This window comes from Sciurus carolinensis, chromosome 3, assembly GCF_902686445.1.
Source record: "Sciurus carolinensis chromosome 3, mSciCar1.2, whole genome shotgun sequence".
In the NCBI taxonomy this organism is placed as follows: Eukaryota; Metazoa; Chordata; class Mammalia; order Rodentia; family Sciuridae; genus Sciurus; species Sciurus carolinensis.
This window is the reverse complement of record NC_062215.1, coordinates 103,848,885-103,875,236: the sequence shown is the minus strand read 5'-3', so window position 1 is coordinate 103,875,236 and position 26,352 is coordinate 103,848,885. Positions and strand designations below refer to the sequence as shown.

Genomic DNA, 26,352 nt, shown 5'->3' with positions numbered 1-26,352 from the left:
TAAACTGAATTGGTCATTTAAAAGTTTGTTTCACTACCTTGAAACTAAGGATGCATACTTATATTCACTGTCAGTGGCATTATTACATAATTTGTATCTTTTGTACTTCTTTTTTTCTTCAGAAATCAATGTGGACTGAACATAAATCCCCTGATGGAAGGACTTACTACTATAATACTGTGAAAACAAAACAGTCTCCGTGGGAGAAACCAGATGATCTTAAACACCTGCTGAGGTAAAGTTGTGAGACTTAGAATCAGGAAACCGTTAAGGGACTGGGGCATATTATTTTAGAATTTTGAATTTGGCTATCCAAAAGGCAGTACCATTTATATGTCAAAAGAGTGTCTCAGAGAAGAGGGTTAATAGAGTGACACAATCAACAAAAGAGCATATAAAATCATTTTTATATACTAGTTTTGCCCTTGTTTGGAAAGGTGATTCAAACAATAATTGGAATGGGGGTGAAGACTATTTCTTTGCCCTTTCTTTTTGTAGTTCATATTTCAGATTTTCTTCCTTTTCATAGTAAAACCTAAGTAATGACTTCTGTTGAATTCTTAAAATTTCCAGAGGGATTGAGGTATTAGAGATGAAATTAAATTACCTACAAATACTTTATTTTCTTAGAGTGGTAAATTTTCTCTTTTCAGAAAATGCCCCTGAAATGCATGTTTAATTTTGTGTTGCTTATTTTACCATTCATAATATATAGATAGAGCAGTAAAAGTTATGATTACAGGATTAAACTCAGTAATCGTATTGCATGGGGTTTAATTAGAAACTCTTTAATAATACAGGAGTCAGTGTGGCACTTCCACCTGTGCTTAAGTTTTTTCCTTACCTGTTGGTATTCCTTTTTTACTTTCTTCTACTCCTGTTACAGAATTTAATGCATCGTGAAACTAAAGTCTACACTTGACTAAATCAAATTTTTCTTTTCCCCAAGTTGTATGGTTTTTCTACTTGGATAAGTTTTCAGAAGGCTTCTTGCTTATTAAATAGGGATAGTAATTTTTACCCAATGTAGGGTATAAATATTAGAGCACACAGAATTTGAAATTTGAGTATTCCTGATTTTGAATCGTATCCCTGCTCCTTAGTAGATATGTTAAACAAGTTACTTTCCCTCTCTGAGTAGTACTCTATAAATTTGAAATAATAGTCTAAATTTTGGAGCACACTGTGAGGATTAATGATATATTTAATAACATTGGTTTTCAATTATTTGATAATTGATAGCTTATTACTATCATAAGCTTTAGAATTACATAGGTTGATTATATTTAGTGAAAACAGCCATGGGAATGATCAGTGATGTTGAATGTGTTGCTATTATCTGAAAGTTTTTTTTTTTTTTTTTTTTTTTTTCCTTTTTAGCAATTGTTATCTAAATGTCCCTGGAAGGAATACAAATCTGATTCTGGAAAACCTTACTATTATAATTCTCAAACAAAAGAATCCCGCTGGGCAAAACCTAAAGAACTTGAGGATCTTGAAGGTAAAACAGGAAAAAATAATATTTAATGTAAAATTGTTACATATATGTCATTCATTTTAAAAGAATCCTTCCTGAATAGGATTCTTCAAAGACTTTTTTTTTTAATACAATGATTACTACGTATTAAAATGGTGTAACAGTTTTATGGGCTCTTATTTTCTTGTTGCTTTAGATCTGAGTTCTATAGATTTTAAATAGATTTTTATTTGATTTGATTCCACTGAAACTAGGATACCAGAATACCATTGTTGCTGGAGGTCTTATTACAAAATCAAACCTGCATGGTGAGCTGCTTTGATAATTCATTTTCTGTCATATTTAACAATTTTAGAATATATCACTAATGTTCACTAACCATTATTGGATAAATCTGCAGTGAAATATCTCTAATTCAAAGAATTCCTTTCATTTAAGGGTTATATTATAAATGAGCTTGTAGCTTTTAAAGAAATTTTGTGGTTTTTTTAGTCACGATTCTTAAAAAATTGAACAAGGATTTCACATAACAAAATTTCTAAATCCCACTGTGAATGTTGGTGCATACATGGAACATGTGATTTAACCATTTTATAGTAGATAGTTGAGAACCTTTAATATAAGTGTTCGTTTTGTTAGTATATTGTCAGTTTACATTTAATGCTGATTTTGTTTTAACATATCATTGTAAAATAGTATTGACAATGTTTATTATGGAAGAATCAAGGTAAACAAAAGATCACATTTCACTTATTGGAGAACTTTTCAATATACTCAGCTACTCAGAATATACCCCAGAATATCTAGGCATAATTACTACCTAATACAATTCCAAGGACTTAAAATTGCAGAAATTATGAGTAAGAATTCAGAATTTACTTACTCTTTCTTGAAGTAGATTCTAGTGTTCTACACTAGACTAAAAGCAGTAAAGTAGGTAGCAATGTGGAATGACGTCTCAACAAAATAGAAAATTTCTTCAAGGTACATCATCTTAAGTACATTAAGCTTTTCCCATCTTACTGGTTTAGATCATCGCTGTATCAGAAAATGTTAATTTGTATTAGCAATGATAACCCTTTATTACATTTTCTTAGCTCTCTTTTAACAGATTTTCAGAAATATTTTCCTTAAAAGGACAGTAAGTTTTAAAAAATATTTTCATAAACAGTTACACAATATCATCATTTACTTGGAGCACCTCATTCCATAGTGATGGACTAAAAGATACCTTTGTTACTACCAATTAATAATTGACTTCAGCTTGGCACAGTGGCACATGCCTATAATCTCAACAACTTGGGAGGCTGAAGCAGGAGGATCGAGTTCAAAGCCATCCTCAGCAAAAGTGAGGCGCTAAACAACTCAGTGAGACGCTGTCTCTAAATAAAATACAAAATAGGACTGGAGATGTGGCTCAGTGGCCAGGCGCCCCTGAGTTCAGTCCCTGGTACCCAAAAAGAAAAAGATTTACTTTAACTAGAACAACAAGTAAAATCTTCAAAGCATAGATTAATTTACCTGTACTAGCATTAGTTAATAATAATGTTGTAGATAGATAGGTTCCCATTTTATTCATTTATGGAGTATCAAGCTCATTTGTGATACAACCCTACTACAGATAGTTGGTGTGCTTAGCTATCTATCTACTTTTCAATGCTAGTATAAAAAATATGCTGAAATTTCATCAGTTTGATTGCATTTTGGATTTAACTTTTTTTTACAAAGTCAAACTACCCTAAACGATTGGGAGAAACTACTATTGTGTTCCAGAATTATGCAAATTGTCAGGAAATTGTTGCAAGTCCAACAGCCTTTGGGAAAATAGCAGCATAGTGTAAGCTGTCCTAATTACTGCTCTTTTTAAAATTTGTTTTCATTATTGTTGCTCTGAAACTGGAGCAAGCATTTGCTCTGTAAAAGTGATTTTTATATTTTTATTTTTTTCAGATGGTAAATTAAATCCTACTTTATCATACTTTATTTTAAAGTTTGTTTTCAGAGATTATATTTAAAACTATATAGTACATAACTTTTCTTTTTTCCTTTTTATATAGCCATGATCAAAGCTGAAGAAAGCAGGTGAGCAATTTTGAAAGTAACTATTTTTTCAAATTGGGTCTTTCCTATCATATCCTTGTTTTAGTTCTCAAATTGCTTTACAATATTAATATTATTTATCATGTTAGGCCTGATAGTTTAATGTCTTTGGAGGATTTTGCAGAAGGGAAGTTAGAAGTATATTTAGGAGGAGGATTAGTTATAATTTGAACTGTATTTTTCATGAATTGAGAAGTCTATTTTACAGTCAGCACAGAGGTGTATACCAGTAATCTCAGTGAATCAGGAGACTAAGGCAGGGGAATTCAAGGCCAGTCTTGACAGTTTAGCCAAGACCCTCTCTCAAAATTTTAATAAAGGGGGAGTGGAGCTAAGGATGTAACTCACCACTTGGTTCAATCCCCAGTACCAGGAAAAGCAAAACAACAAAGAAGACGATGATAGCAAAGTCCAAAATTTGGTTTGAGTTCATGTGGGAGTGGATGACATACTTATGTATTTCCTCTATTGCACAGTTTGCTTTTAAAGAGTGAAATGAAGAAACCGTACAGTTTTTATAGAAATTTATAGTATAGGTCAAATTTCATGGTATTATAGAATCTAGTTAATTGGACATTTTATAAAATAATATTAGGCATTTGGAAAATGCATCCTCTTGCATGAATGCCTTATACACATTATGAATGTTTAATGAATTAAATCGAAGTAATGTGATAGTAGCCAGGCATAGGGGCATACACCTATAATCCCAGCTCAACTCTGGAGTCTGAGGCAGGAGGATCACTTAAGCCTACTAGTTCAAGGGTAGCCTTGAGATATCTCAACAATAGTGAGACACCATTTCAGAATACAAACTATCAAAGAAAAATGAAATTAACAACATGTCATTCTATGATTTTAATCTAGTAGAATGGCTTACTATAGCATCACTGAATTTGGGGGGATTTTCAGTCATTTCTCTTGTTCACTTAATGTTATGATAATTTAAAAACTGGCTTTATTTAGCCTTGTAATTACAGTAATGAAATGACCAGTTTTCTCCTTTTTTAACATATAGCAAGCAAGAAGAGTGCACCACAACATCAGCAGCCCCAGTTCCTACAACAGAAATTCCCACTACAATGAGCACCATGGCTGCTGCAGAAGCTGCAGCCGCTGTTGTTGCAGCAGCAGCTGCAGCTGCGGCAGCTGCTGCTGCAGCCAATGCCAGTTCTTCCACTTCTACTACTAATACTGTCGGAACTGTTCCAGTTGTTCCTGAGCCTGAAGTTACTTCCATTGTTGCTACTGTTGTAGATAATGAAAATACAGTAACTATATCAACTGAGGAACAAGCACAACTTACTAATACCTCTGCTATTCAAGATCTGAGTGTTGAAGTATCCAGTAATACTGGAGAAGAAACATCTAAGCAGGAAACTGTTACTGAGTAAGTATAGTAACTTAATCAATACCAGACTTAATATAAGAAATTACCCACATGGTTGTTTAAGTAAAAAATTTTAAGAATCATAAGTTTTTAGTTGATAAATATTGAGACTCTACTTTGGGGGTGTTACACCACCAAACTGTTGTAAAACTATTTCTCTGAAGTTTTAGGAGGTAGAGCTAATAGAGTGAGATAAAATTTCAAAGGAATGCATGATTCAGCATTTAGATACAGTATTTGAAATCAAAATCAATGCAAAATTTGTTAACAGAAAACCAGCATTTTAAATAAATGGTATCAGAAATATTGATTTTTTTTCCCCTTCTATTGCCTCATTTGCCATTACGGCTCAGCATAGCACTGTGAGGGAAATATTTGATGTTAAACAAAGGAATTGACTGTATAAGCTGTGGAAGCCCTGCCAAATAGAATAGTGTTAAAATTGTTTTGTTATTTTTTTATTGGTGCTATTGTGTTTTCAAGTTCCTGCAAATAAATTTTTAAAATACAAACATAAAAACCAAACAATAATAGAATAGAGGAAAGGAACGAGGGGGCAGCTGGGAGGAAGAGAGGAAGGGGGGAAATGCAGGGTAGTGATATTAGTCAAATTATATTATTACATTGTTTTCATATACAAATATGTAGCAATAAAATCCAAATAGCTTTGCTGAAAAAATGCATAACCAATAAGATAAAGCAATTTATAAAGAAATTCAGTTGTCCAGGAAGCATATGAAAAAGTACTTAGCCATGGTAGTATGGAAACACATACCTAATAATGTTGACTATTTTCTACCATGCAGGCAAAATCCAAGTAGACAGAAAAGCTTACAGCAGGGCAAACAATAAACTCTAATATCACTCTTGACTCAGTTATTTCAGCTTTTTATTTTAAAGCAAAATTGTTTTTGCATTTGCTTGCACATCCTGTAGTCTAGTAATATTTTATATGACTAAGCTCTAAAACAGTAGTGAAGCTAAACAACTTCTAGGAGGTTCATGTGTATAAAAAGTTAACCAATATTTTATGATGAAAACATGATTATATATCTTAATATTTAAAATGTATTGCCTTCACCTTTCTCCCTTTTATTCTAAGTGTTCTTTTGTTTCTTGTGTGTTAGTTACTCAAAGTAAAAATAGTTTTGTTTTTTTGATGTTGAGAAGATGAAAAAGAAATCTATATTTTTAGGCATAAAAAGTTAAATTAGCTTTTTGTTTATATTTTTCTGATCTATATATTTAAAATATGCATATATCTCTAAACCGTATCTATCAGAAATATCTTTAATATTAGTAAAGATATACACTTATTCATGTCAAACAGTGGTTATTATTTTATGATTTACATAAGTATAAATTTAAGTGTCGCCCCTACTCATAGACATTTAGGCTTTTTTGGATATCATTTTTTGGGATATTTCCACATTTAAATTTTTTTGTTGTTGTTGTTCTTCATGTTATAATCATTTCTCTGTATCTGTGAGGGATTGATTCCAGGACCTTCAGATGCCAAAATCCACACAAGTTTCTTATAAAAATAATTGTGGTATTTGCATACAATCTATGCACATCCTCCTATAAATTTTAAATCATCTCTGTATTATAGTACCTAAAACAATGTAATTGTTACTTAATTATTGTATTGTTTGGGGAACAATGATAAGAAAAAAAAATCTGTACTTGCTCAGTACAGATACCTTTTTCTCCCACAAATATTTTCAGTCCATGGTCCGTTGAATCTGTAGATGCAGAGGACTGAGTGTAATTACTTTCTTATAATATTAACAATTTCCTGCTTGAGTTTCTTCTCAGAACCTTAGTATAATAAACTTGATTTTAATTACTGTTTAATAGATGTTTTTTACCTGATCATTTTTCACTGGACTTTTTACAGTATGTTTTGACAATTGAAAATACATAAATCTGCTAAGGTGAGACAACTTGATTCAGAAACCGTATTTGTGAGATCTTTATTTAGCAAACTTTTTCATAAAATATTAAAAGGTAAATATTTGGGGTTTTTACAGTCTTTGTCACAATGACTCAACTCTGCTGTGGTAACAAAAAAATCAGCCATAAATAGTATATAAACTAATAAGCAGGGTTTCCCAGTAGAACCATATTTACAAAAACTAAGAGAGGATTGGTCTTGGCTAATGGATCATAGTTTATCAGCACTGATTTAGACTGATGTCTTTTTAAAATTTATGCACACTTACCCAGATGTCATTGTTATTAAGACACTAACATAAAACCATAAGTTTAATGCACCATTAAAAAGTATTAATCTGTAGACCAGTGCAGGTAGTGTTTTAGCACAGCGAAATGTTTTAATTTGGTATTTGTTCAGTGTAATAACTGAAGATTATTACTGTTATTTCTCTTGTCTTTAGACAAGTGTGTTTTCAGGGTTCTTACAGGAGACTTTATTCAAAAATCATTCAATTTTAACTTATCTGTTAAACATTAAGTAACTGTTCTAAGTGATACATGTGTTTATTCAATTACAAATAACATGTTTTAATTTCATTTTAGTTTTACTCCCAAAAAAGAGGAGGAAGAGAGTCAACCAGCAAAAAAAACATATACTTGGAATACAAAAGAAGAAGCAAAGCAAGCATTTAAAGAATTATTGAAAGAAAAGGTATTTTTATTATAGATCTTTATGTGATATGTAATAATTGCCTAGTAAATAAAGTTTAACCTTATTCATCTTAATGCCTTGATTGAAGATACTAATCTCATGAACTATTATAACTAGAAATAAACTAAATTTGTTTTTTGTTTGTTTGCAGTACTGGGGATTAAATCTATGGGTGCTTTACCACTGATCTATATTCTCAGCCTTTTAAAATTTTTTATTTTTAGACTGGATTTCACTAAGTTGCTGAGACTGACCTAAAACTTGGGATCCTCCTGCCTCAGCCTATTGAGTCTCTAGGTTTATAAGCCGCACCACTATGCCCAGCAACCTCAGTATTTTATTTAATTTGTATTTGTAATCATTGTTTATCTTTTCATCAGCAGTAGAAAGCAATAGTACCTTGTTTAAATTTCAGTTCAATTTTTCTTTTACGTTAATAGGTGAGTAGGTGTATTACACAGATTTTCGTTCAATGAGAAACTTTTGAACTTTTTCCAAACTCCTTTAAAGGTAGTACTTGACATTTGCAATGAATATTATGCTGGGTTTCCAGTTATATGACTTTTCTATACTTTATACTTACGGGAAATTTTAATTTTTCACTTTTTTCAGCGGGTACCATCCAATGCTTCATGGGAGCAAGCTATGAAAATGATCATTAATGATCCTCGATATAGGTAATATTTCAGTTTTTTATCTATTTTTGACTTTGAGCAAAGTAGGACTACCACATTTAAAATAAAAATTGAGTAGAATTGTTTAGGGCCTTGCTAAGTTGTTGGGACTGGCTTTGGAAAATAGTACAACTTTTTAAACACCCCTTCTGTTGTTTTGGATACTAAAAGTAAATTTATTTAATGTATTGTACAAACCAAAAATCTTTTAGATTTGTCATAAAATTTGAGCACCTGCTACAAATGCAATTAGAATTATTTCAAAACCAGAAATTACATTCTCGAATTATTCCTTGTCTTTGGTAAATTAAGAATTTTTTTAAATTTATTCATGAAAACATTGTATTAATTTTTATCAGTGCATTAATTTGATTCTCCTACCTTCATTTACTCTTACGTGTATTTTTCTATTATAGTGCGTTAGCAAAGTTGAGTGAGAAAAAGCAGGCCTTTAATGCCTATAAAGTCCAGACAGAGAAAGAGGAAAAAGAAGAAGCAAGATCAAAATACAAAGAGGCTAAGGAATCCTTCCAGCGTTTTCTTGAAAATCACGAGAAAATGACTTCCACAACTAGATATAAGTAAGATTCTTAATGATGTGTGGAATGCGTTTACTGCAGTGTTTTGTAATTATACTTTTTGCTCATTGTGGTAACTGATACAAAGTAGAGCTGTTAAATAAAGTCAGATGACTGTGAATGTGGCAGTTGTGTAAGCTACAAGATATAGCACTTTTGTGGAACTTGTAGCCTTAATTATCATTTAGGAATTGAAGAAAAGGGAAGAAAGACTGGGTTTAACAGTCAAGTTTTATTCCATTTTACTTATTTTTAAAAAATTGATATTTTTTTATATTGTGGATTAGAAATACACAATTTTGTTAAGTAGGCATAGCATTTCTGAAAAAGTACATTTATATAGTATTCTCAATTTTATGTTGCTTTTTTATTTAACATTGTGGGTAATTCAGTATTAAAATTTCTGTAATAAATTTTTAAGCTTATTTTCCCTGTGTACTTCTTTCTTTTCTTTAATATTGCAGAAAAATCTGAGTGAACCTCTCCATATTTCTTTTTAAGTAGTTATGTTTTATGTGTTGACTGATTTTGTGATAACTCTTGAGGGCACCCTAAGTGACAGATAAAAGTATAGAGTTCAGAACATTACCTGAAAGGAATCGTCCACTAATGAGAAATGGAGCATATGGTATTTTGTTCTAAACTATCATAAAGTTGTCCTTTAGAATATAGTTATGAACTTTGATGGAAAAGTGTTCATTTTAGTGGATTTAAATTCAGTTTGAAATCAAAGTCATAAAATTTTTACAATATGATGAAAAATACCATTTTTTTAATGAATAGAAAGGCAGAGCAAATGTTTGGAGAGATGGAAGTCTGGAATGCAATATCAGAACGTGATCGTCTTGAAATCTATGAAGATGTTTTGTTCTTTCTGTCAAAAAAAGAAAAGGTATTATTTCTTCTTATTTAATGTATCATAGAAAAAATTTATTCATTCTGATTATGAGTTATTTTATGTCCATTTTGTTGAGTAGTTTATTCACTTTGTGCAGTGTGTCAGATCTAGTTATTAAAAGTTAAATTTAATTATAGAATGGATCACTCCTATAATAATAAGCTTCTTTATTCCCCTTCCTCTGACATTATAGGTGCTGATGAAATTCTAGTAGGTACTGATTACTTGCCATTAATTGTCTGCCTTATTGAAAAATAAGATTTTTTTTTGTTTTTAGCCTTAGTTCAAAAGTACTGTTTTCTTGCTGATAATTCATTTATGGTTCTGTTGAAAGAATGACAGTAATTGGCAGTTGTTTTTATTAAACTGAACTGGAAAGGTAGTGTTTTAAAACACTTCATACATACCTTTTTCATTATGTGCTATTTAATTTTGTATAATCCAGTTTTAAAGAAGCATACATAAATGCAAGTATTATCAGAACTTTGAACATGGCTGAAGGTCAGTGAAGACCTCAGCATTATACCATTATGTGACTCATCCACAGCTAACTTTAGTTGTAGATTGTGTTTCTAATACATAGTGGTACAAAGAAAGTTGTATGGAGTGGGATAAAAAATAAAAGCATGATTCCCAGATTCTGACTTTGAAGAGAAGTGAAAAAATTAAAGGTAAGTATCAAGCTAGTCACTCATAAAAGAACACTAGCAAAACTAGTAGTATTATTTAAATAAATTCATAACGTTTGAAATTGGTTCATCAGAATAAAAAGAAATCTTCTTTAATTAAAATTCAAGTTTCTTTGAACTTCAGAAAGTTTATTCTTTTGTTGTAGGAACAAGCAAAGCAGTTACGAAAAAGAAATTGGGAAGCCTTAAAAACATACTTGACAATATGGCTAATGTAACATACTCTACGACTTGGTCTGAAGCTCAGCAGTACCTAATGGATAATCCAACTTTTGCAGAAGATGAGGAGTTACAGAGTAAGAATAATCACTAATGAGAAAAATTGTTTTTAAATAATGCCCTGCAGCAGCAAAGAATGATTTTCACTTTTTATGTGAGATCACTTCTTTTTAAAGAATTGTCTGTTACTGAAAAAATGTCTTATTTATATTCAAGTGTGATATTTCCTTCCTTTGGAGTTTGTGATTTAGGATAAAATATTTTTTCAAAAATCTGAGATGATTCTTGAAATATGTAAATCATTAGTCAAACTTGAATTTGTGCTTAGCTTTTTATATGTAACTTGGCTTTGTATGTAAATTACCACATTTTACTTATACTGCCTTCTTGATAAAAGTAACTTTTGTGTGTGTAGTCCTGGGGATGGAACCCAGGACCTTACCCATGCTAGCCAAGGATTAACTTGAGAGTTTTTCAAAAAGCAAAGATTTTATCACAATTATCTATATTGTTTCCTCAAGTACCTTTTCTGGACCACCTAGTTGCTTTTCAAATTTCAGCTTTCTCTACCATCTCTCTGAAAATCATGCCTCACTGAGTGTTTTGGTAGGGCGTAAAATTTTGTATGATCATACACTGATATATTTGTTAACAATATTTGTTAACAGTGGTGGTCCCCAAAAGGTAACTTGCATAGTGATGTTGTAGTCCTTTAGTTTGTGCAGGTACTCTGTGGTGTTCACACAATGATGAAATCACCTCAAGACACATTTCTTTTAACTTACCCTATTGATAAAGTGACATGACCACTGGAAAACTCTTGGAGTACTTTTGGTATTTCTAGCATATGTTGATGTGACATTATTAGGTATCCTCTATTTCATTTTCATCTTTCATTGTGTTCTTTTTGAAATTCCCCTTGAAACTTTCCATTACGATGGTAAATCACATTTGATTTTAAGTATAGCTATTTTTGAAGGTGAATTGGAAATTTGTAGGACTTTAATTGAAATAGTTAAAACTCCTTTTCTTACTGACAATTTGCAATTTTGATTTTTATTGAAAAAAATCTTTAGACATGGACAAAGAAGATGCATTAATTTGCTTTGAAGAGCATATTCGGGCTCTAGAAAAGGAAGAAGAAGAAGAAAAACAGAAGAGTTTGCTGAGAGAAAGGAGACGACAACGTAAAAATAGGGAATCTTTTCAGGTAGTAGAAAAATTTCTTCTCTTACTAAGCTCTAACATTTTTAACATACAGTTTTTAACTTTTTTTTTTTTTTTTTTACATTTTTTACATTTTACATTTTAACATTTTACATTTTTACACTTTTTTAACATTTTTAACATACAGTTTTGAGACAATTATTCCCAGATCATTGGCTCAGGCTTTGTGGAGGATCCATACACACTTAATTCTTTAATTTCTGTAATTAGATGTCTGCATTCATAGCCATTTCAGGCAAGGGAATGTGGAAGACTAGCAGCTGTTATGGTTAAGATTTTGTTTGGGGGAAATTCAACAGTTACTGAGTATTGAAGCTAGAATTTGAATATACAGTTTTGATTACAGGCTCTTTGATTAATCACTACATTTGAATAAATACTTAGTTATAACGGTTTAAATAAGCTTGTTTCTTGCAATCATAATCTGTGTGATGTAGGGCAAGGCCTGTTGCCATCCTCCAGGGCAGTAACACTCAACACTTAGTGCATCGTAGAATCTTGTAGAAGGCTTTCAAAAATGTTTTCCCACCATGCTAAGGGTCACTGACAATCTACAGTGTCATCACCAATAGCATGAATTTTAGTCCTTATTGTATAAAAAGCTGCTATTCTGATAGTATCCTTTATGTTGGTGGTTTTCCAGAGTATCATTTGGAGACTGTTAAAACCACAGATTATTGGGCCTTACCCCAAGAATTTGATTCAGTATGTCTGCAGTGGAGTCTGAAATTTTACATTTTTTCAATTCTAGTGCCCTGTCACATTAGCCCTGACAGTACAATTAGGGGTGATCTGTCCCTGTAATCCCATTTTAACTTGAAAAATAATTGAAACAATAGATCTTTATGAAGCCAGAAATGTTAGTGTTACCTCACTTCATTCCTACTTAGTTCTTAACAATTTAATTACATGCTCAATGAGGGTAGAAAACCTTGTTTTTAGGTAAGCACCTGTATGACTAGAAAGAAGGGGAGAAAAGATTTTTAAGAGAACCGTTACACTACAACTACTGACCTGTAGTGTCTGCCATGAAGTATTAAAGTTTGCACTGATTTTAAAATAAGAAGGTATGAAAAATGATGAAAATACAGTGGAAATCTTGGTCACAGAATATTTGAGAATATAATACAGACTATCATACTAGGACTGGAGAATATGAAGAAGAAATTCTAATGTAAAGACTCCATGAGTCTTTAAGTCTAAAATATGACTTGAAATCAGATTGGTATAAATCTGACTTGGTTTGTGATTACTCTTAATATAACTGGTATTAAAGCATGTATTGATGATTCTTGAGATTCTTAGCCCAGTAACTTCTGTGCTATTACTCTAACTTTCCAAAGTGTATTTAGAACTTCAGGAAAATGAATCATAAGAGAAAATTAGCATTTACAACAAAAGAGCATAAATGAAAATAAAGTGTTCAGTAATAATGTTCATGATGATTACTTTTTTATTGAGTACTCTTTACTCAATGAGGAAATAATAAATATTTACCACATCTATGACCAACTAAGGTAGGTTTTGTGCGGATTTGTTTTGTTTTTGTTTTTTAAGTCTTAAAACTGGTATTTGACATTGTTAAACTAATAAATGAATTCAACAAAGTAGCAGGACATAAAATCAACACCCATTCCTACACACGAATCTGCTGAAAGAAAAATGAGGAAAACTATCCCATTCACAATAGCCTCAAAAAAATAAAATAATAAAATACTTGGGAACCATTCTAACAGAAGAGGTGAAAGGCTTCTACAGTGACAACTACAAAACAAACACTAAAGAAAGAAATTGAAGAATACCGTAGAAGATGGAAAGATCTCCCATGTTTTTGTTTTATTTATTTATTTATTTATTTATTTATTTTTTCCCCTGCCTGAGGGGCCGGGGATTCCAACCGTGGTCCTCACGCATGCTAGGCCAGCGCCTCTCCAAAACAAGCTATTTTTTCAGCTCCCTCCCATGTTTTTGGATAGCCAGAATTAATATTGTCAAAATGACCATACTACAAAACACTTAATACAGATTTAATACAATTCCTATTAAAATTGCAATGACATTCTTCATAGAAATAGAAAAACCATCATGAAATTCATTTGGAAAAATGAGAGACCCAAAATAGCCAAAGCAATCCTTAGAAAGAAAAATGAAGTTGGAGGCATCACAATACCAGACCTTAAATTATACTACAGAGCCATAGTAACAAAATGCCATGGTGTTGACACCAAAACAGATATGTGGACCAATGGTACAGAATAGAAGACACAAAGACAAACCCATATAAATACAGTTATCTCATATTAGACAACGGCGCCAAAAACATACATGGAGAAAAGATATATCCTCTTCACCAAATGGTGCTGTGGAAACTGGAAATCCAAATGTAGCACAATGAAATTAAATCCCTATCTCTCACCCTGCACTTAAATTAACTCAAAGTAGATCAAAGACTTAGGCTCTACAGCAGAGACCCTGCACCTAATAGAAGAAAAAGTAGGCCCAAATCTTCATCATGTCAGCTTAGGATCTAACTTAACAAGACTCCTAAAACACAAGAAGTAAAACCAAGATTCAGTAAATGGGATGGAATCAAAACTAAAAAGCGTCTCAGCAAAGGAAACAATAATGTGAAGAGAGCATACAGAATGGCAACAAAATCTTTACCGCACGCATCTGAAATAGAGCATTAATCTCCAGGATATATATTAAAAAAAAAAAAAAAAAAAACAGCCCAATAAATAAATGGGCAAAGGAACTGAACTGACACTACTCAGAAGAAGAAATACAATTGATCAACAAATATAGGAGAAAATGTTCAACATCTCTCACAGTTAGAGAAATCAAATCAACTACACTGACAGTCCATCTCACTCCAGTCAGAAGGGCAATCATCAAGAATATAAGCAACAGGGCTGGGGGTTGTGGCACAGTGGTAGAGCACTTGCCTAGCACATATGAGGCACTGGGTTCAATCCTCAGTAATACATAAAAATAAGTAACATAAAGGTATTGTGTCCATCTTCAACTAAAAAAATATTAAAAAAAAAAATACAAGTGATAATAAATTTGGGGGAGGATGTGGGGGCAAGGTACACTCATACATGGCTGGTGAGACTACAAATTGGTACAACCACTATGGACAGCAGTATGGAGAGTCCTCAGAAAACCTGGAATGGAACCATCATTTCACAAAGTCATCCCATTCCTAGGTTTATACCCAAAGGACTTAACATCAGCATACTACAGTAATGTAGCCACATCATTGTTAACAGCTCAATTCATAATAGCTAAACTATGGAACAACCTAAGTACCCTTCAACAGATGAACCAAAGGCAGAAGAATGTTTCTTCTGATATGCAGATGGTAAATAAGGAGTGGGTGTCAGGGGAGAATCTTGGTATTTTGGACTAAACAGGAGTGAAGGAAAGGAAGGGGTCATGGAGGTAGGAATGATAGTAGAATGAATTGGACATTATTACCCTATGTGCATATATGATTACAGACTGTTGTAACTACATCATGTACAATCAGATGAGAAGTTATGCTCCATTTATGATGTGAAATGCATTGTACTGTCATGTATAACTAATTAGAAGAAATTTAAAAAACTGGTGTTTGACTTACATCAAGTATAGAAAAGATTGTTGAGAAGCTTTAAGGGAGGACCATGTAAATGTGTGGTATCTCAGAAGTCAGGAATCCTCAAAACAAGGTCCCCAAGTGCACAGAATTAATATCACCTGGGAAGTTACCACAGTGCAAATTGGCAAACCCCACATCAGGACCTACTGTATCCAGTTCTGTGAGTGGGGCTTCACAATCCATGAAGTTTGTTATTTTAACAGTCCTTTGGATGATTCTAAGTAAATGTTCAGATAATCTTAGGAGTAAGAAATGGATTTTCTCACGTAAGATGAAATAGAAGAATGGAAAGATGGAGGGATCTCTCATTAGACAATGTCATTGAAGGTTTGGAATTTAAACATCAGTATGAATAAATTAATATTGAGTTGGATCTAAGGCACACTCATGCTAAACCAGGAAAGAATTTGTTGAATGTCATTAAGGTAAAGATGCTGCTAATAGTGTCTTGTGAGTAGAGACCTGAGATGATACTAAACGACTTACAATGTGCAAAACCACCGCTACCAAAAAAGAAAAGAAAAATACAGAGTTAGGTGGTCACCTAAAATGTTATTTAATACCAAGGTTAAGAACCCAGGAAAAAGAGAAGGCTCAACCATCTATTAAATAAGTTGCTTTCCATAATGTAAAAGATTAGGTTTTTCTTTCCCAAGATGAAATTAGTAAATCAAAAATCACAGAATTGTATCAGTTGACTTTCAAACCTAAATTCATATCAATTATTTATTGAATTTTAAAAAGTAAAATTATAAACATCTGGAATTCATACCCACATTTTGTGACTTTATTAGATCTCAACAACCTGGAAGTGAAACATATTAGTAAGATATGTTAAAAAGGGACAGTTTCAAACATCCCTGAAGATGATTTCTTAACTATTTTAGAGACTCAAAAGTGGGAGCAAATAAGAACCTGCTGACCACACAACTAGGGTGGATTAAGACAAGATTCCATTTATATTGAAAAGTAAGGATTAAAATTTTCAAGATAAGAATTTCAGAGTGGGGAAATTTTCTGGACATGTTTATCCTTGTTTGAAGAGGAGTGGAGTGACAGGCACCTAGTGTTACTCTAGGGGCCCCACTATCCAACAAAAATAGTGTGCTGTATTTGAAATTTTAATTTCCTATTTTTAAATTTTTGTGATCTAACCCTGCATGTCAAAAATAACTGCCAAATTTGAACAGGTAACCAATATTTTTTAAAACTGATTATTTCTTTTGGTACTAAATCTTAAAAAATCATTGTGCTTTTTATGTACAGTACATTATAGTTCAGACTAGGCAGAATTGATGGATGAGTCCAGAAGCTACATTTGGTCAGTAGCTATCATATTGAACACTGCAGGTCTAGGAATTGTTGAATCAGAATTTAGGGTTTATGGGTATCCTTAGGGGCTTTGTTTAGAGGATTAAACTCTTTAAGGACTTGGGGAAGCAGGAATTGTAGAAATTGGGAGTACCAAAGTCACACTATGTCACCCTGAAAGTCAGCAATGGAAAAAAGTGTGAGGGAATAGAACAAGTAAATTTTTAAAAGATTCATATTTAAGATATAATGGTAACATAAAGAAAAGGAAATGGTTTTGAAATCACATAAGGGTTCAAATCTTAGTTTTCCAAAGTACTGTGGGAAAATTATGCATTCCTCTGTTAGATCCTACATTTGTTTAAAAAAAAAAAAAAAAACCCAGAACACACTAAATACAAAAAGTATATTTGAAAAAGAAACACATTTTTATTCTTTAACTTCATTATTTTAGATAGGTAATATCCAGTATTTGAAGTTAGCATCATGCATCATACACACACACATTTTTTTTTTTTTTAACCAGAAATGATATTTTATCCTGAGGGACAGGAAAACAAAGCCTAAAAAGATAATGTAGTATTAAAGGTACTTTTTTCTGAAGGATAAGTGTGTGTGTGTGTAAAAGCAGTTTTTATTTTCATCAAATAACAAATGTTCTTTCTATCTAAAAACATGTTTGAGATAGCATTAATGGAATACTTTCATATATTGCTAAGTTTCTTAATGTATATTTTTGTATAGCACTTATATGTCCAGTGTACTTAAAGATAGCTTTTCAAATATGATTGTTTTTCCCCAGATATTTTTAGATGAATTGCATGAACATGGACAGCTTCATTCTATGTCATCTTGGATGGAATTGTATCCAACTATTAGTTCTGACATTCGATTCACTAATATGCTTGGTCAGCCTGGTGAGATTCTTTTCTTTACAAATGTGTAGTACAGTAGTAGTTGGATGGGTCCAAGCGGGAGGTGGCGATGTTGGGTAAAGGGTGTTTTATTTTATTTTTGTTTTATAAACAAAAAAGTAATTGCAGCTCTTTGGTTAGAGCTAGCTTTTGACTTCTTTAGTTTTTTCATTAGGATCAACTGCACTTGATCTTTTCAAGTTTTATGTTGAGGATCTTAAAGCACGTTATCATGATGAAAAAAAAATAATAAAAGACATTCTAAAGGTAAATAAGTACTTATTCTTGCCTATTAACCTGTAGTCCATTTTACAAATTGTTACTGTGTTTCTGTAATGTATCTGTTATTTAATATAAGATTTCTGGGTTTTAGGATAAAGGATTTGTAGTTGAAGTAAATACTACTTTTGAAGACTTTGTGGCAATAATTAGTTCAACTAAAAGATCAACTACATTAGATGCCGGAAATATCAAGTTGGCTTTCAATAGTGTAAGTTATTTTTATTATTACAAATAACTAGTTTTGTAGTACCTTTACCATATTCAGTTAAAAATTGTTTTAAATAGTAGGCTGTTAAGATATCGGAATGTAAATAGGATTTTATAGGGGAGGTAAAGTAAAATAATGTATGTGATGAAAGATTATGATAAGCTTGCTCTGCTCAGATTAATATAGATAAATTAGTCCCTAGGAATGATGTAAGAACGCCTCTAAATTAAGAACAGTAGATTTCAATTATATTGTAACTGATAAATGTAATTTTCTAATAGTTACTAGAAAAGGCAGAAGCCCGTGAACGCGAAAGAGAAAAAGAGGAGGCCCGGAAGATGAAACGAAAAGAATCTGCATTTAAGAGCATGCTGAAGCAAGCTGCTCCTCCAATAGAGTTGGATGCTGTCTGGGAAGATGTATGTGTATTTGGAAATTTTCTCCAAAAACAATTTTTTTTGTTTTGTTTTCTTTTGGTTTTGTTTTTGTCTTTTTTCTTTCTTTTTTTTTTTTTTTAAATCTAAAGGGAAGGTTTATTGTAATAGTTTTCACAAAGCCACATTCACCAATAATATCATTACATGGAATTACATGTCCATTACATCAAAAGACCTCAAAATGCTGTGTGACTTTCTCCCACAGGAGGGGAGAGCTATTTGTCTCTAAAGGAACATAGCAATGACAAATGATAAGGAGAGCTCTGCCAACCCAAAGACATCTCAGAACAGTCAGGAAAAACTGTCCCTGAAGGAAGCCACTTTCACAACTGTCTCAGATGCTCATCTCCAATTTAGCAGAAGGGTCCTCAATATTTCCCCTCCTACACTAAACTGCAGCTCATCTGCTCACAAATCAGAAAATCCAGCAAAGTAACCTCACCACTATGTCGGTGCAAACTTTCAAACATTTGTCAACACTGCACATTTTACTTTGGGCACAGGGAGCTAGCAGGTTCCTTTATCTCTGAAGTACAGATTTTAAATGCAGTTAGTTCCTTACCTACAGCCACTTTTAGCAAAGGTGGCCTCAGCCTTGACAGTGTGTGTATGTACCTACACACTCATGAATGGGAAGAACCATCAAAAGGCAGATCAGCTACATCCTGCTCCTCAAACCCAAGGCCCAACCTTGATGTCTCATCTTGGCTTAGATTTAACAGGGCTTCAACTCCTCTAGAACTTCTTGTTTATGTTTATGCTCTGAGGTAGGCAGCATGGGAATATTACCCTCTTCAGTTCTTTTCCTGGAACTAGAACTTTTGGCTGCACTGTGCTTCAATGCAGTCTTGATTTGGAATATCCATACTGTGATTCTATTCGAGAGCAAAAGTCCAAGCAGCATCTGTAGTAGCCATGGTTAAAGTGACAAGATTCCTTCTTAGCATATTGTAGAGAGGGCTCAGATCTTTCACAGAGAAGATCTGATGTCCAGGTAGTTCTCCCAAAAGATCTTGACCACAATATACCATATGCTGCTCCGGTTGATCATAAAACTGTTTCACATTATATACTGACCTTGAATAGTGCATTACCTCTTTTTAAATTTATTTTGTTCTAATTAGTTATATCTTTTTTTTCTTTTTAAACAACTGAAAATAAAGTTTTAATTCTTTTCTCATTTAAAGCCAAAAAATAAGCTAAATTTTTAGAGTATATAAAACATTTATTATAAAGTATTAAGTCAGCTGTGACTCTGCATTTGTGAATATTAATGATTTGGACTTTGGAAGTAAGAAACAAGTACGCTTTTAGAGGACAAGCTTATCGCAATTTTTACTTATTGATTTGACTTCTTTTTAAGCATACTGGTATACTTTCCTTGGCATTCATATATTTATTCCATTACTGAATTTTTTCAGATCCGTGAGAGATTTGTAAAAGAGCCAGCATTTGAGGACATTACTCTAGAGTCTGAAAGGAAAAGAATATTTAAAGATTTCATGCACGTGCTTGAGGTAATTTTAGTATTCTCTTAACTAAATGAAGTACTACAAAACATACAAAAAAATAATTTAAAATTTTAGAATGATCAAAGTATATTTCTTCACTGCTTTTGTCAAAGGTAGTTACTTGGGAAGTTTAGGGAATGTTTTATTTCTGTAGAAACTTTTAAATGAAATAAACTACAAGTTTGAATGGAAATATCAAGAATAGTGTATAGAGAACGTATATTTGTTTTGTAGTTTCAGAAATTCACCAATTTGTCAGCCACATTGATTGACTAGTAAACCGAAAGAAAGCTTTAAATTTTATTGTAAAGCAATAGGAAAACGCTTTTAAGCATGTTTCAGATATTATACTACATTGGGTATATGGAAAACCCAGAGTTTCTGAAAAACAAAATGGAATAAGTAGTAAGTTTTATTAGAATACATAATGAAAATGTAAAATCTCAACTTGTTCCTTTAGTTGAATAAGATGAAAGTTTTGATAAAGTTTTCAGGGACTCACTTGTAAATATGCTCAATTGATAATAATTCATAAATAATATTGATGCTTGTGTGGGATGGGCAGTGTTCTGATTATTTGACACAGATTACATGTATGAAATAAATCCTCTTAAAAATGTAGGAAGTTACTGATGAGCAAACTAAGGCAAAGTAAAATGTCTAGTACCTTGAAGGGAAGGGATTGCAGCCCAAGCTGTTATACTCCATTGTCAGTGTTTGTAACAAGTTCACTAAATAAGCTAATACTTTGCAAGTTGGGACTATTGTTCAATTTATATCTTTCTAAACTTATAAAATTTGTCTCTCCTAACCTATACCATTTTCATACTTGTTAAAACTATTCTCACTATTAATATTTTTTAAGATCATTTTTTTAGATGTCTAAATGAGTGGATATAGCATAAATAAGAAGAAACCGAAAATCTTAAATGAGTAACCATTCTTTGTAGGATGTCCAGGGATTACATCCTACATATGTGGCATTTCAGTCTAAGAAATTGTGTGACTTCTGAAAAACTATGATCTGCCATGTAAAGCAAATGTAAACTCTTAAAAAAATTTTTTTTACCTTGGTAGCATGAATGTCAACATCATCATTCAAAGAACAAAAAACATTCTAAGAAGTCTAAAAAACATCATAGAAAACGTTCCCGCTCCCGATCGGTAAGGAAGTTTAAAGATGGCACCCAGAGTGTACTAAAATATTTAGTAGCGTCATTGTGAATGAAACTGTTTGTATTGTTTAGGGATCAGATTCAGATGATGATGACAGTCATTCAAAGAAAAAAAGACAGCGATCAGAGTCCCGTTCTGCTTCAGAACATTCTTCTAGTGCTGAGTCTGGTGAGCATTTCTAGTTATTGATTAAAATTATTGACGCTTTTCTTGCCTCAAATTCTTACACTTATTTTTCATTTTATGCTCTTCAGAGAGAAGTTATAAGAAATCAAAAAAGCATAAGAAGAAAAGCAAGAAGAGGAGACATAAATCTGTAAGCAACTTCATAGTTTTACACTCAACCTAGGTTTCAGTTCTTCTTAGCTTTCTCAGTGGCAATTAGAATCTTCTCCCAACCAAATCCCATGTAGTCCAGTGTAGGTGGGTACAGACTTTTATAGTTAACTTTCCATTAAAATCATTTGGTAAACTTCAAACAAATTCACATACCAGTGTCAGGATTCCTATCCTTGTCTTTAATCTTCAAAAAAGTACCCAAAAGTGAGTGAGTGTGTGTATGTGTGTGTATCACCGCTGTTATTGAGAACCACAAATTTAAACATTTAAAAAACCCCTTCTTGGTGATTGCAGTTCTTCATCTTTCGTATATATTCTACAGGATATCACCTATTGAATTGGAATTTTTTCTTGGTGCTCATGTAAATTTGTGTATATCTAAGAGTCACTCATTTAGGCATGGATCTTATGTTTTAAGAAATTCCTAATTTGCAGCAGTAATTTTAAGGAAAGAATTTCATTATACAATTGTCAACCTTATAAGAGATATAAACTAACAGCAATGTCTTATATCTAAAAAACTGATAGTACATCGGAGTGATAAAAAGACAGTCTCTGAGCTGGGGTTGTAGCTCAGTGGTAAAGTACATGCTTAGAATGTACGAGGCCCCGGGTTCAATCCTCAGTACAACACCAAGGAGAAAAAAATGTAGTCTATCTGTATTTATGTAATATAATCCTTCTAAAGGATTAGTCTTCTTTTTAGTGGTGTTTTACCCTATCAGAATGTCATCCTACTCATGTAAAGACTGTCCCCTCCCATAAATAAATCTTTGGGAAATTTTATCAAATATTTGAGGTTAACAATTCAAATGGTATTTCCTCACTCTAGGAACACTACCTGTTATGAATGCATGTTAAATATTATCTGTATGAGAAGTTTTAAAAATTAGAATAGCATATCTCCCAAAATACTAACATGTTATTTTTTATTTACGTAGGACTCTCCAGAATCAGATGCTGAGCGAGAGAAGGATAAAAAAGAAAAAGATCGGGAAAGTGAAAAAGATAGAACTAGACAAAGATCAGAATCAAAACACAAATCACCTAAGAAAAAGACTGGAAAGGATTCTGTAAGTATTCAGATTGCTTCATTCTTGCATTTGCGGATAATACAAAAATGGTTTAAAGAAGTCTATTGACTTTTTCAGTTCTGCTGACATTGAGGAAAACAATGAAGTCAGTTAACCGCTTTGCTTTTTTTTTTTTTTTTTTTTTTTTTTTGGTACTGGGGATTGAACTCAGGGCCTTGTGTTTGCGAGGCAAGCACTCTACCAGCTGAGCTATCTCCCCAACCCAGTTAACTGCTTTTCTTACAAAAGTGTTTTCTAATACATGTTGTCCTGAATGACCTTGATTTGAGTCTCCTAAATTTTATATCCCTTACAAAAATAACAGCATTCTGTAACTATAGTTTTAACCTACTAAGAAAGGATATGGTCTTTGCTTTGTACATTCTAATAAGTGACACTGGATGTTTTCTGCTCAATTTTTTTAAGGAATTTTTTTTTTTTTTTTTTTTATTGTGGTGCTGGGGATTGAACCCAGGGCTTTGTGCATGTAAGAAAAGCACGCTATCAACTGAGCTATATCCCCAGCCCGATTTTTTGTTTTTGTTTTTGTTTTTGTTTAAGGAATACAAAATATAGATTCAGGGAGTCTTTGAATATCCACAGTTGTCATTATTACAGTTTTTACCAGTTTCAAAAGGAAGCATTCCAGTAATGTTTAGAAAAGAATTGGAGAAACGGTGAACACAAATGAAGGAGAATATAAGCCAAACATAAAGATTTTATTATCATTTTATATAATTAGTCTTTTTTTGCATATACATATAATGTAAATATGAATGGCAGAGCACATGATAATGCAAACCTTTGCTTTGCACGTTTCTTGTACAAATGTCATTTAGCAAGGGTAATGCCTAGGAGTCATCAGTGGAGAGATATCCTTCACCATGTAGATTAGCCCTGGTCCCTTCTCTCTATCTTTGGATATTCTGATCCAGTTGCTATAGAACAGGGTTTTTGTTGTTTTTTAAACCTACATGCAGCAGGTGAGTCTTAATGGCAACCTTAGTGAAGAATGAATGCCTCCTCTCCCTGACTGTTAGTACTTTTCCTTAACAGTGGGTTAAACAGTTTCTAAAGGAAGTTGGGTGAAGTCTACCCACTCTTCAAAGGTTTTGTGTCTCAGAGAATGCCATGTTTTTAATTATTTAGCCTAAATCTTGTCCTGCTTGTAAATCTAATGTGTTTGAACATTAGAATCTTAGAGCATAATAATACCTTCCTTTCTGTGATAGAGTGCGACCTAGATTCTGTGCAAATATATTACCCAGGAAGTAAACACTTGGCTACTAACATTAACTGTAATTATATTCTTTTCAGGGTAACTGGGATACTTCTGGCAGTGAACTGAGTGAAGGAGAATTAGAAAAGCGCAGAAGAACCCTTTTGGAGCAACTGGATGATGATCAATAAATTATACCAAATATATGTTTACAGTATGATTTAAAGTCTAATTCAGACCAGGGACTCTATTTTAAGTTCAATTTAAATAACACTGGGTTTTAATTGTATCACAGAAAAAAAAAGTGCATTTAAGTATTGTTATTGTGGACTTTATATAAGCAAAAGAAATTGAAAATAACTTCTGATTCTGTATCAAGAATCATATTTTCCTACAGTCATAACTGTCTTTCTGTGACCCTTTCATAGGGCACTGCAGGATGGATTAAAGGTGGCAATTTACTGATAACTGCAGATGTCTCTACTTTGTTCTAAAGTCTAAGTCATGAGGTGATTTGATTTACTTTATAGAAGTTGGATTTTGAAGATATAATGACAATTTTTTTGATAATACCGTAGTACAAAAAAAGCACCAGCAACCAGTAAAACTGCTTTTTTTTGCACTACCCAACTGGTTACAGCCAATGTGATCTTTTATGGTGAGCTTGTAAGAAATGGGTGTTTTTGATGGAAACCTGATAGACCCTTAACTGTAGTGGTGCAATAAGCACTACTGTAATAAAGCCACCATTATTTTTTATGAACCATCTGACATTTTAAAAAGGCTATTGTGAGGGCATTATTTTGAGCATCTATTTTGAGGTGTTAAAAAAGTTAACATCAAATCAAATTGTAAATTAGATTAAATATATTGCCTTAAGGACCTACTGAAGAATGTGCCACCAATCTTTAAGTGATAGTTGCAATATCCTTGTCAAAAAGACAAAAATCAATGTTGACTTAAACATTTTCTTTAACAGCTATCTTGAGTTTTTTTCCAATTTTTTTTTTTTGTTTTTCTTTTTCTTTTTTTTTTTTTCCCCTCTCTTTTCCATTGAGGAGGGCTTTTACCCTCCCTACTCACTGAGAAGTATTGACTTCATGGTACACATTCTAAAGCATTTCTGATTTGAATATTTTTGTACATTTTTATCAATTATTAAACCTTCTCTTCTAGTGCGTACTAGTATTTATTTCTACTTAAACTGCTCAGCTCTAAAGAAGTTGTATAATCATTTTAAAGATGCTAGAAATTTTGCTTCATCTTACCCATAAATAGCTAGTTTGCTTTCCCTTTTTAATATTTAAGATTATTATAAAATCAGTGCATTTGAGGTCCCTAGATTTGTTTTTTACCTATAAATTTCCTATGGAATATTTTAGGCAATGGTTTGAAGATAGAATACCCTTTACATGCTAACTTTTGAAGGTTGGTGATGTAATTTATACTATTTTCCTTCAGTGCAGGAGATTTTCTTAAGAAAGTAAATTTTAGCACAGGCTTTGGTATTATTGTAGGTATTATCTTTGTTCTTTTAATTATGACACGGAGATATCCTATTTCAAGTTGAGTTTTAGAAGAAAAGTCTTTCCCTCATTACCTTAATAAATTTGAAAGTGAAAATGACCAAGACAACTCTTTCCCATCCTGCTATATGTTTTAATTAAATTTTAAGTGTCCACTATTTAAAAGCTTAAAAAGGGGGGATATATTTTCATTTCTAAAATCCTTTCTGCCCGTCATTTTTCTGCTATGAAATATGACATGACTTTGTAGGAAGTGAGAATCATTTTTGAGAAATTGTTAAATTGAATCACTTGCTTGAGATTAGTCTCTTCTTGTATATTAGTCAACAATTCTGGCAACAAAATTGCCTAGACTTAATTTTCGAGGTCCCATTTTAATGATAGATGAGATTGTTAATCATGTCCAACACTTGACATGGAAATCAATGGCAAAAATCTTTAAAACATGCATATATGATACTGGGAGATATACTAGTGATATTTCACAAGAGAATTTAGAATCTGTAAAACATTGTTTTAATTACTTCCAGAATTGATGATTTTTAAAGTACAGCTTTCAAAAAAGTTTTGATTTTTCTATTTAAATAAAAAGTTATTGATGTTTTAGCATGTCCTCAGAATAGATTTCTGTATTTTTTATAATCTTACCACATCTTCAGATTCCTCTAAGATATAAATTCAACTATAGTTCACCCATGCAAATTATTTGATCTAACAAGACAACAGTGGCAACTCAAAACACATCTTTCCTATAAAAGATGTAAATGAAGTGACTCATCTAGTTGCCAGATAGATTGCTTATGGTCTGAAG

General features: G+C 32.3%; 1 protein-coding gene across 1 annotated transcript in view; it reads left to right on the top strand.

The window, feature by feature from the left end:
- Positions 1-26,147, top strand: part of Prpf40a (pre-mRNA processing factor 40 homolog A) — a 53,482-nt gene extending 27,335 nt beyond the window's left edge. Inside the window, 23 exon segments of the mRNA XM_047547444.1 lie at positions 123-219; positions 222-235; positions 1,381-1,501; positions 1,732-1,785; positions 3,535-3,559; positions 4,596-4,967; positions 7,509-7,617; positions 8,230-8,294; positions 8,708-8,872; positions 9,653-9,761; positions 10,603-10,636; positions 10,639-10,752; positions 11,752-11,885; positions 17,659-17,773; positions 17,946-18,037; positions 18,144-18,260; positions 18,542-18,679; positions 20,119-20,214; positions 21,286-21,372; positions 21,456-21,552; positions 21,639-21,700; positions 22,665-22,796; positions 24,114-26,147. Of these exon segments, the coding sequence (XP_047403400.1) occupies positions 123-219; positions 222-235; positions 1,381-1,501; positions 1,732-1,785; positions 3,535-3,559; positions 4,596-4,967; positions 7,509-7,617; positions 8,230-8,294; positions 8,708-8,872; positions 9,653-9,761; positions 10,603-10,636; positions 10,639-10,752; positions 11,752-11,885; positions 17,659-17,773; positions 17,946-18,037; positions 18,144-18,260; positions 18,542-18,679; positions 20,119-20,214; positions 21,286-21,372; positions 21,456-21,552; positions 21,639-21,700; positions 22,665-22,796; positions 24,114-24,206 (2,442 nt within the window). The 3' untranslated portion in view covers positions 24,207-26,147.
- The last annotated feature ends 205 nt before the right edge of the window (positions 26,148-26,352 follow it).